The 12635-nt window shown below is 41.8% G+C and overlaps 1 protein-coding gene across 2 annotated transcripts in view; it reads right to left on the reverse strand.

The window, feature by feature from the left end:
* LHPP (phospholysine phosphohistidine inorganic pyrophosphate phosphatase) overlaps window positions 1-12635 on the reverse strand; it is a 165678-nt gene that overhangs the window by 112400 nt on the left and 40643 nt on the right. For both annotated transcript variants that reach the window (XM_074959193.1, XM_074959191.1), the window contains exon 6: window positions 2521-2612. In XM_074959193.1, the coding sequence (XP_074815294.1) occupies window positions 2521-2612 (92 nt within the window). The remainder of the gene's footprint in view (window positions 1-2520; window positions 2613-12635) is intronic.

Here is a 12635-nt window from a genome sequence, read left to right on the forward strand (position 1 = left end):
GTTGCAAAATTTTCATGGGTGAAATTTCCAGAAAGTGGACTGTGCTGACACCCAGCATCTGCACTATAACATCCTAGTGGAGCATTCATGGTGTATGCTGATTTTGCAAAATTAGTTTTAGCTTTCATGGAAAGGCTGTTAGTCACATCAAGTATATGTACTAACGGTGCCACCCAGAGGTACTTGAGCATAGCACATAGGTCTGTGTGCAAAAGATATATCTATGTGCAATTATAGATCCAGGCATAATGTCAAACCATCAGTTTTTAATCTGTATTAGGAATTAGTCTTTAAATCAACCACAGAATAATTTTGCTCTTCTTTTATTTTTCAAATTTCTTGCCTATCAGTTTTCATTTGATATTTGTTTTTTGTGATGTTTCCTATTGTGTTCTTATTTATTTTCCATGTAAATTAAAATAGTAGTTCTTAATAAACCAGTGTCTCTAGTCTCTATTTGTATACAAGACATATTGTTTGATTTTATTGGTGGTTGCTACACACAGCAATTGGAATAGCACCAGGTGTTCAATTCACAATGGGATGCCACTATTTTTCATACCCATATAATGGTATATGATTTTGGATAGCAGCAAACACATATTTGAATGTGAAATTTAAATAAGGACAGAGGGAAACATTCTCTTCTATCCAGAGCAATTGATCATTCTCCTCTAGCTGGTATTTATGTGGATCATAGTTCATAGAAACAAATATCTTTCTGATGTGAAAAAACAACATTCCCACTCTTATTTTCAGCTATCCAAAAGACTGTATTCCATGGTCTCCTGTGGGGTGCTGAGCACCCTTGAAGTTCTCAGCACTTTTCAATCCTAATTTCTTTCTCTTTTCAGGAAACAAAACCCCTAAACTGATTGTGTGACATTAAGATGTAGATTTTCAAAGTGGTGCATGCTGATCTCCATCAATATCAATGAGAGACGAGCTGTTAAGAACAAGTCCCTTTGAAAAACTCCCCTACGGAAATTAATGGGATCAATAACCCCAGTCATGCAAAACAAAAAAATGTTAATACAGAGATTTATAGAAATAGACAGATAATTGATTTTGAGATTTTATTTACTAATGCTTAAAAACGTGAGTACAAAAATACACTGTACCTGCTTCTAGCTACAGACACCTTAAAATTACTCATTTCTCACAGATTGTCATAAGAATTGGGAGAGCATGTACTATTTTGGCTTCAAAGGTCTGTGTCTTTGCTAATCCAAATCAAGTGGAGACTGAGGGACATGCTCCCTTGAAAACTAACTTCATAGGGGTCCTAGCTCATCTGTCCATCCTGCTTACTTATCTCTGGAAGAAAGAACATTATCAAGATCCCTGCACTAACAATCACTCATTTTACTGCATCAGCATTTCCAGATTGAGCGTACTTTTGGATATGTAACAGATAGGACTTCTTAGATCATCCAGAGAGGGAGCCTAGCCCGGATACACAGGTGGGCCTAGCAGAAGAAAATACAGTCAGAAGAAAATACCCATAAAATTGAGTTTGATCCATTTGTAAAAGCCTGCCCTCATCGACCAGTGGGCAGAAAGGGTGCTCAATGAGAGAATATCCACCATATCCCAAATGCCTCAGTGATGCATGTGGTACAAATGCCTAGAGATATGGACACACATATGGAGGTGCCCTGTGATTGCAATAACACCTTGGACAGGGTAGACTTGAAATACCCAGAAACTTGCCAAAAAATACAAAAGAGCTAATATTAGGTCGGATTTTGTGATGTTGGCCTCACTGAAAGTTGAGGGCTCTCAGCATCTTGCACAAGGAACTCAGCAGCTAGCAGGATTGGCCCCTTAAATTTTGCACTTGGATTACTCGTGGTGGAATTCAGCCAAGCAGACAGGGGGTCCTCGTCTTTAGTAACAATGGTGCAATTTGAGAATATCAAAAACAAGCGTAGAGTAATTTACAAGCCCATCAAACATTTTCACATACAGCAAGCATAAGGCAGACTTTATCAAAGAAACAAGAGCTGTTGCATCACAGATGACTCATTTGCTCACACACAAACAAGTTTTATCAATAATCTGTGTGCTAGAAAGGAATTTTTTTAAAAAATAATCAATTACTGTGGGTCTGATCTCCAGGTCCCAGCTTCCACTTGTGCACACAATTTTGTCCAAAGGGTTTTTGCTCGTGGAAATTCTAATGCCTGCCAGAATCTAACAATAGTGTAAGCAGAGGTTTGTGCTGAAAAAGTGGTTGCACAGGCTGATGGCAAAATTATTCAACAACCAGAGGGGATCTGGTAGAGGCCTCTCTGAAAATCAGATCTGGCATAAATGCTCATTTTGCAGCACTATTCTGAAACAGCATTGGGTGCAATGCCATAACTCCTCCTTCCCTTTTAAATCAAGGTGTCATAAGAATACTGGAGCAATCTGTACCTGAGGACAAACGTAAATACAGCAAATCATACTCAGCCGTCATATTCCCTCTTTCCGTGATTAGCCATGTGGAGTGTAAGGTGTATAATGTGCACTGACCTGTACTTCCCTGTCCGTACTTGTAGAGCTCTCATACCGCACTGCTGGGCACCTCCTACATCATTCACAATATCGTCTCCAATCATGATGGCCTGTCACAGCAATGAAATACAGACAAAATTGGTGTCAAGTGAATTTTATTTCTGCCATACTTCATCTTCCTTGACATAATAAACTGCTTGATTTGATGTTTAATACTGCCATCATACAAATTAAACAAGATAATATTGTCATCATATTGATTAAAAGTCATCCTACACTGAATATAATTCACACTGCACCTCTGCTGGCTATACAGTTGAACAGTATATATCCACAAATTTGAAATCAAATCAGAAGAGTCAAAAATGATTAGGCAGAGTACAAAAACAATGTAGAAATTCATAAAGTTAGTCCTACATTCCTACCAAACATGTTTTTATGTTATGGCAATGGCAGTTAAGATAATATAAAGTTTTAAACATTTCCTTAGAAGTTATACTATAAAGGCTGATCAAAATGTTTGCAAATCTATGAAAAAAATAACTTGGGAACATTTATTCTCAAATCACACTTGGGAAATATGAAAATTTAGACAGACATGCATCACAACGCAGTCCAATGTCATGTTATGCAAAAATACATAGCATTTTCCATGTGTGTAGCAATGATCGCATCAAAATCAGTTACTGTCTATGAAAGTGAAATACTGTATAAGCAAACTAAAGTACATTGGTTACAAAGCAAAATTTAACTGAGAAAAGTCTCTGTGTATTGTGACAATACTCTGTCCTTGACTCCGTGAGTCCCGCGTTTCCTAGCGGATTTTGCTAGCCTCAGAGGCTCACTGTGACCCTCCACGTAACCCTGCTCTCTCTAGAGACAAGGGTCACAGTCTACTGAGCCATTTTCATCATAAGCCAGTGAGGGAGGTGAGGAGAAGTTATCTTTCCTTGCACAGTCTCTGTTGTCTCCCAGTCTCAGTGATTAATCAGGGGGCAAAGGTGGGGGGGGAGCCTGGGCCCACCCTCTACTCCGGGCTCCAGCCCAGGGACCCTATTAGTATCAGCTATGGTAGCTGACCTTTTAGAAACATGACATGTACAATTCCCTGGGCTACTTCCCCCACACAGCAACCCTCACTTCCTCGAGCTCCACTTCACCCTTACCTCCTCCTTCCTTGTGCCTGATATGGTGTGTACTACTCAGTCTCTCCAACAGCACAACTTCCTCCCACAGCTCCTGACATGCACACCCACCTGACTGACTGGGAGGCTTTTAACTAATGTCAGCCAGCCCCTGATTGGCTTCAGGTGTCCCAATCAACCTAGCATTCTCCCTGCCTTCTGGAAAGTTCTTAATTGGCCCAAGGTGTCTTAATTGACCTGGAGCAGCTGCCATTTCACTTATCCTGGTACCAGGGATTTGTTTAGCCTGGAGCTAATATATCTATCTCCCACTACTTTTCTATAGCCATCTGGCCTTGCCCCATCACCGTGCATGCTCAATACACACAGTTTTCATATGGTGATATCTTTGTTAAATCAAAATCCATTTGTTTCAAACCAAACTAGAGTCGTAAGTGACAAGTTTCAAGTCTTTGCTGTCACCCTGCCTTCCCCTCCTTTGGATTTAAAAATGGCTGACTGCTTTATCTCAAACTTCCCCCATGCCCCAAAAAGAAAAAAATAACCTCTGAGCAATCACAGAAAAGTTCAGCCCCAAATTATGACTCAGCATTCTTTCCTCATCCAAATCTCTCAATAAATTCTGGACTGCACCCAAGATAAACGAAGGCAGTTTACATTAGAGGGCTACAAAGTGCATTATAGGGTAGACTGGGAAAATACATCTTGTTCAAAAACATGTCAAACAACAGGTTTTAGCTCCCATTTTTCAAACATGACTATGCACCTACTATAGACAGAGCTAGTTGTGTTTGAAAATGTATTAACTAGTTACATGACCAAACTATCTTAGCTGCAAGTTTGCTACAGTAGCTGCTTAACTTGCAACCTTACCTAAAGTGCTACCAGGCTTCCACAATAATTATACCTCACAACTCTCTCTCATTACTCATTTTTTGCCGAAATTTACTTCTCTTCCACATTAAACTTGCTATCTCAATTATTCTAACATTGCCACAGAATATAGACTTGTTACACGGGGGTTACACACAGTATTTATTTTTATACTATATAAATTGGTCTCACATTTTAAGCGCTCTGCCCTACATTTTTTCTTGTGTCCCTCATTACAGGTCTATGTTCCACCTACGGGCCTTTGTAGGTTAAAAGGCACACTTGTAACTGGACCAGAATTGCCTTAGATGGCAATGGTGTTGCCAAGAATAGCATCAAGGGGACTCCACTGAGCATGCACAGAAAACCAGCCTAGCATTTTTCCATCTGACTTGGGCGGATAAATAGGCCATTGTCAGAGAGGTCATGGGAATGAGTCACGTACACCACAAATGGGGGTTGGCTTCTCTAGTAACCATATTCTAAGGGGAATTCTGATTTGTTTTGGTGTTTGTATGTGTGGCGTGCAACAGCTTTATTAAAATAACACACAGAATCTTTCTATTTTAGGCATCATTCCAGTTACCATTTCTAGCTAATATTAAAACCTCTTCTTTCCTAGCCTGGTCCTTGAAACACATCTTTTTCATACACGATGCAGCCACATAGCAGCATGCGCATCAAGTGTTCCCATAATGAGGGCCAAATTTAAGAGCCTTTGCTCTATACAGTCACACTGTTATCACAGCCCCCGCCGCTGCTGTTTAGATAGAGCACAAATGAAGACTCACAAACTGAAGTAACAGAAAACTTGGTTGCCATAGTGTGTTGGGTCTGATGCTGGGGAGGGAATGAACCATTTCCATAGATTCACAGAATTTAAGGACAGAAGAGATGACATGCTCTGGCCCTCCATCACCATACCTTATAACTATTAAAATTTTCAATTTGTAGCATTCATGGAGCTATTCTGTGTCTGCCTCATTGTTTCAAAGAGTTTAAGGCCAGACAGGGCCAGCAGATCAACTAACCCAATCTCTTATATGTACACCCCACGCCATTAAGTTTCACCCACTTACTCCTGCACTGAGCCCAGTAACTTATGTTTGACTAAAGCATGTCTTCCAGAAAGGCATCCAGTTTTAAAAGATGAAGAATCCATCCTTTCCCTTAGTAGTTTATTCCAACGGTTTAATCACTTTCACTACAAGTGACAGTTAAAAACTTGTGCCTGATTTCTAATTTGAATTTGCCTGGTTTCAGCTTCCAGCCACTGGCTCTTGTGATGCCTTTCTTGGCTAGGTTGATGAGCCCTCTAGTACCTGGTGTTTTCTGCCCATGAAGGTACTTGTATACTGTGATCAAGGCACCTCTCAATCTTCTTTTTGATAAGCTAAACAGATTGAGCGGTTTAAGTCTCTCACTGTACGGGCATTTTGTTCAGCCCTCACACCGCTTTTGTGGCTATTTTCTGCATTCTCTCCAATTTCTCGACAACAGGGAGCACTGGGGACTGGAGTGAGGAAGGAGGCAGCGCCTCCCTTGATATTTCAATGTGAAGCAAACAGGGATTCCCCGAAGGAGTGCTAGCTGGGAAATAGCAAGGCAGCCAAATAGGCACCTTCTTCCTGATCTAGCACCAGAGCTTCACAATGCTAGCAGCTGACAATGGGGGCCATTAGCCCTCACACACACACACACAGAGCTCCACAGGCATTGGGAAAAGGGGCAGGAGCAGAGCCTCTTGCTTTCCCTCCAGTCATCTCTCACCCACAAGCATCGGCTTCAGTAGCTTCGAAATTAGCCCCCTCATCATCAAACTCCTCCCCCTCCCTTCAGGCAGCTCTCCATGGCTACTGGTGCCTCCCTGACTCCTGTATGGGAAAGGGGGCAGAATCCATGGAGAGTCAGTGGAGGCTGCAGGGAGATAATATGAATGAGTTTCTCGTCTCCTGTATGTCAGCAGGACTCTACTGCAGGCATGACCGTCCTCAGATTCACTGCAGAGCTGCCTTCCACAAGGGCAGGGGCCCATGTGGCCTTGGTTTTGGGGACTGTAAGGATATATCTACACTGCAATTAGACACCCGTGGCTGGCCCATGTCAGCTGACTCAGGCTAAGGGGCTGAGGCTAAGGGACTGTTTAATTGCAGTGTAGCCATTCGGAGTTGGGCTGCAGCCCAAGCCCTGGTGCCTTCCCACCTCACAGGGTCCTGGACCTAGAGCCCGGACTCCCGCCCAAGCCTGAACTTCTATACTGCAGTTAAACAGCCCCTTTGCCTGAACACCAGTCAGCTGGCACAGGCCACCTGCAGGTGTTTAATTGCAGCAGTATAGACATACCCTAAGAGGACATGAATTCTTAAGGAAATGGGTCTTCACTCCAGTTCTAAAACCCTAAAAGGGGATTTCCTTTGAAAAAGGGAAACCATGAAGATGGGTTTCTGAGGGATCTGAGCACTTGTGAGTAGCTGAGAAGGCTGCGCACCAGTGGTGTGTTATATTCTGCATAGGCAAGTTTTCATGCAAGAAGACAGTCAGCTCAGAAAGTGCAGCTGCAAAAGAGCACTGATGCCTATCCAGGCCAGCTTGTGGCATACGCATACAAAAATGTACTCCAACCTCGGGGGATTTCATAGATTTACTATCGGTGAAGGGCAATAATCACTAAAGGAGGAGCAATTATTCCCAAATCATTTAGGATTTAAAAAAATCATTGGCAAGAAGATAGAGGTCAAGAGGTGCACTGTCAAGGGAAATAAAAAAACTCTACCTGTCAAACCTAGGTTTAACTTCCTCTCTGACTGTAATATGGAGAGAGAGAGAGAGAAAGAGAGAGAACTGAAAGGTCACACACCCACTGAAAGCAAGAATTAAAAGATCCCCACTTATGATCACATTTTACAGAGGGAACACAGGTGATTAGTCTGTTCAATGAGCATGTGGAAGTTATTTCTTTTTAAAATTCAACTAAAAATTTACCAAAAAAGACAAAATGTACTAAGGCTGTCAGAAAACCGTGACAATATTAACTGGATATATCAAAAATTGGAAGGAGTTGTAATATATATTTTTCTACATCCTATAAAATGGAAGCAATGAAAGAGGGTTTATATATATTTCTTGAAAGAATGCATATTCTCTAAAAATTACACTTTACGGGAGCGCTGGATGGCTCAGGGAAATTGGTCATTATATATTTTTAAAATAGCCCTTTATCTCCAGGATGCTGGTTCAAATCCAACCCCAATCAGTAGTGATGAGAAAACAGTTACTGTGAAATGGCTGATCAATGACATCTGACAGCCACAAAATAATCCCTAGTGGATATATGGTCATATCATAGATATCACCGCTACAACTGGAAATCTTGTTGGCAGTCTGAACACATGTGGACTGAACCATCTTCTCACCCCCAAAAGTAGTCCGTGCTAGTAAGCTTATGGAGCACTGGTAGGGCAGTATGTGGAAACTTTCTCTTACTGTACCTGTTCTGTGAATAGTGGAGTTTAGCCAGGGTTGCCGACCTGGAACTATATACACACACACACACACAAACAAACTCACACGCTAATTTTGAAGGAGAAGAAATTACAGATTAAGAAGATGAATGACACAGCCAAAACATCTATGCTAAACAAAATAATAACTTTGTGTTTTTTTACACTTAAGCCAAGCTCACATGCTGTATTTTGAAGTGAAGTGAAGTGCATGGAGAAAGTAAATGGATAAGATGCCACCGAAATATCTATGCCAACTTTAATAGAATTTTCATACAGTGTAACCTCCAAGAATAAAAAGTATTTTTGCATAAGCAGATTTTTTCTACAGGCTTAATAGCCATAATCATGTTAAATATGACTGGGATGTGCAGCAATAGAAGTCTATATGCAAAATCTTAACTAATGTATTAAAATCCTTTATAAGAGAAACTTCTTGTATTTACTTTTCTCCTCTTTCCCCTCAGCCTGATAATCATCTAGGCTTTGAGATTCCAATTCACTTTAAAATGATGTGTATATCTGGGACCCCTATTTGCTGAGCAACCAAACATGCAAAGGGCATCAAATGTGAATTCTGACCTGCAAGATATTGTACAATAAGGCAGATAAGATAGAGACAAATACGCTGGGACACTGGGGCAGTTTTCCAAACGCCTAATGGGCAGTTATATTTGAATTCATCTTTCAATGGAAGTTGAGCGCCTAACTCCTATTTGTGCCATTACAAATCTCTCCTAAACCCCAGAGGGGCGATCCCATCCCAAATAAATGCAGAAAGTACAACCACAGAAGTAGACACCTTCTACCACTCTTGGAGTGACCTCACTGGGTTTTATGCATCACTAACTCCGGGGTTTGCAGGTAACAGAATCAGAATTTGTTAGCTACCTGTAGTTTATGTACTCTGGTATGACATGCCATAATTCCCATTAAAACAAGAAAATCTGCTATAGACAGAACTTTTTGTGATAATATAATATTTCTGGAACCTTAACATTATTTAGGTTTTATTGTAAATTTGTCAAAATCATCCATAGTTTCATCAGCCTTAAAACATTTGAATTACGTATTTCAATAACCTATAAGATGTGTTATTCTTTGCCATACTACTGAACCATAAGAAGGCTCTGGCTACCTCTTAGAGATTTACATTTCCAATCTACTAAAGTAATACCATCAATCTGTTATTTTTATGCCACTGAGGAAAGACTACAATGAAAACTGGACTTCAGGGAGTTCCTTCTACTCCAAGTGCAAGTTGAAAACATCTCAGCAGTAGAAGGCAAAGTCAGGGTCTCAGTAAGAAGCAGTCATCAAGGGAAATGACTGGTGATTATTGATTAAAGCAGCCTGAGAATGTTAAACATTGACACAGCCTACCATTACTGTAGTGAGATAGCATTATAAAAAAAAGATATTTTTTCATTAAAAATAAGGTAATAGAAAATTGTAATATATTTTATAAAACACAATTCGTCTAAAATTATTTAATGATTGTGTGCTACTGCTGATTTGACGTTTAAATGGATTTCAGAAATGGAATAAATTATTACTGAGTATTTTATAATGCTAGAAGCAATTAAACTGCTCCTTATTTTGCAGTCATAGGTATAGACATACAGCACATTTAGGAGAGAGAGAAAAACATTATATAACAGATCATTAGGGAACCAATTGTATTGTAAGAACACTGTACTTTTATATGTGTACACACACACACACACACACACTCTCTCTCTCTCTCACTCTTACACTTGCAAAGTCTAGTTAGGAAATGCCAGAATTAATGCTACCCAAATAACTTTGATTTGGCCCCATTGTGCGTATGCATTATGGTACAACCTATTCTTCAGCCTACATACTATTTTTCTGCAATGAAAAGTGTCAAGCAACTTAAACTATCGGTAGCACTACCAGCTCTGCCTATAATATAATTTCTTTCAGTTATTTAATACACACACACACACTTTTTATATATAAAAACACATACACAATATATATATTGAATATATAAAAAACATTCTATATAGACACACGCAACGTGGAGGCGTCTACCCAGGCCCTGGTCTTGACTTGCTGCGAATGAGGCCTGCATGTCCCTGCTGATGAAACCCAGGCTGAGGGAATCACCTGGTATGAGAGGTGTTTCCCTTAGGAAGCAGGTAGGAGAGCTGCAAGAGGAGATGCTTCATCTGCGTAGCATCCAGGAGCATGAGGATCTCATCAACAGGACGCTCATGTATACATCTGGGACGGAGGACGTTACCTGTCTACAGAGGACTACAGCAGCACCAGAGGAGGAAGGAGGAATGGCTGTTTTAAAGGGAAGAGACTGGTTGCTGGCCACATTGGCATTAGACAGTGCTCCACCCCCCACCCAAGTCCACTGTCTATTGTGGTGACAAACAAATATGCTGTACTGGTAACAGGAAGTTGAGGAGCAGACCCCAGTGACTGAGGAGGACCTACCTACCCCACAGGTGGAAGTCTCATGGCCACTGCACCCAAGAGGAGGCAGCGTAAGGTGCTGGAAGTCAGAGACTCTCTTCTGAGGGGCATGGAGGCACCCATCTGCTGACCTGACATGATGACCAGAGAGATGTGTTGCCTGCCTGGGGCCCATGTCAGAGATGTTATGGAAAGGTTGCCGAGGCTCTCTGATCACTACCCTATGCTCCTCAGCCACATGGATATTAATGATCCTGTCAGGCAACCCTGAGGAGATCAGCAGTGACTACAAAGGTGAAGGGGTCAAGGCACCAACTGAACTCTTGTCCATCCTCCCGGTTGAATCATAGAAGATTAGGGTTGGAAGAGACCTCATAAGAACATAAGAATGGCCATACTGGGTCAGACCAAAGGTCCATCCAGCCCAGAATCCTGTCTACCGACAGTGGTCAATGCCAGATGCCCCAGAGGGAGTGAACCTAACAGGTAATGACCTAGTGATCCCTCTCCTGCCATCCATCTCCACCCTCTGACAAACAGAGGCTAGGGACACCATTCCTTACCCATCCTGGCTAACAGCCATTAATGGACTTAACCTTCATGAATTTATCCAGTTCTCTTTTAAACCCTGTTATAGTCCTAGCCCTCACAACCTCCTCAGGCAAGGAGTTCCACAGGTTGACTGTGCGCTGAGTGAAGAAGAACTTCCTTTTATTTGTTTTAAACCTGCTACCCATTAATTTCATTTGGTGGCCCCTAGTTCTTATATTATGGGAACAAGTAAATAACTTTTCCTTATTCACTTTCTCCACACCACTCATGATTTTATATACCTCTATCATATCCCACCTTAGTCTCCTCTTTTCCAAGCTGAAAAGTCCTAGCCGCTTTAATCTCTCCTCATATGGGACACGTTCCAAACCCCTAATCATTTTAGTTGCCCTTTTCTGAACCTTTTCTAATGCCAATATATCTTTTTTGAGATGAGGGGACCACATCTGTACGCAGTATTCAAGATGTGGGCATACCATGGATTTATATAAGGGCAATAAAATATTCTCCGTCTTACTCTCTATCCCTTTTTTAATGATTCCTAACATCCTGTTTGCTTTTTTGACTGCCACTGCACACTGTGTGGACGTCTTCAGAGAATTATCCACGATGACTCCAAGATCTTTCTCCCGATTAGTTGTAGCTAAATTAGCCCCCATCATATTGTATGTATAATTGGGGTTATTAGGAGGTCATCTAGTGCAACCCCGTGCTCAAATCAGGACCAACACCAACTAAATCATCCCAGCCAGGGCTTTGTCAAGCCGGGTCTTAAAAACCTCTAAGGACGGAGATTCCACCACCTCCCTAGGTAACTCCAGTGCTTCACCACCCTCCTAATGAAATAGTTTTTCCTAATATCCAACCTAGACCTCCCACACTGCAACTTGAGACCACTGCTTCTTGTTCTGTCATCTACCACCACTGAGAAGAGCCTAGCTCCATCCTCTTTGGAACCCCCCTTCAGATAGTTGAAGGCTGCTATCAAATCCCCCTGCCCCCACTCTTCTCTTCTGCCGACTAAATAAGCCCAGTTCCCTCAGCCTTTCCTCATAAGTCATGTGCTCCAGCCCCCTAATCATATTCGCTGCCATCCGCTGGACTCTCTCCAATTTTTCCACATCCCTTCTGTAGCGGGGGGCCCAAAACTGGACACCATACTCCAGATGTGGCCTCACCAGTGCCAAATAGAGGGGTATAATCACTTCCCTTGATCTGCTGGCAATGCTTTTACTAATGCAGCCCATTATGCCTTCTTGGCAACAAGGGCACACTGTTGACTCATATCCAGCTTATCATCCACTGTAATCCCCAGGTCCTTTTCTGCAGGACTGCTGCTTAGCCAGTCGGTCCCCAGCCTGTAGCGGTGCATGGGATTCTTCCGTCCTAAGTGCAGGACTCTGCACTTGCCCTTGTTGAGCCTCATCAGATTTCTTTTGGCCCAATCCTCCAATTTGTGTAGGTCACTCTGGACCCTATCCCTACCTTCCAGCATATCTACCTCTCCCCCCAGCTTAGTGACATCTGCAAACTTGCTGAGGGTGCAATCTATCCCATCATCCAGATCATTAATAAAGATGTTAAACAAAACCGGCCCCAGGACCGACCCCTG

This window comes from Natator depressus, chromosome 7 (genome assembly GCF_965152275.1).
Source record: "Natator depressus isolate rNatDep1 chromosome 7, rNatDep2.hap1, whole genome shotgun sequence".
NCBI lineage: Eukaryota > Metazoa > Chordata > Testudines > Cheloniidae > Natator > Natator depressus.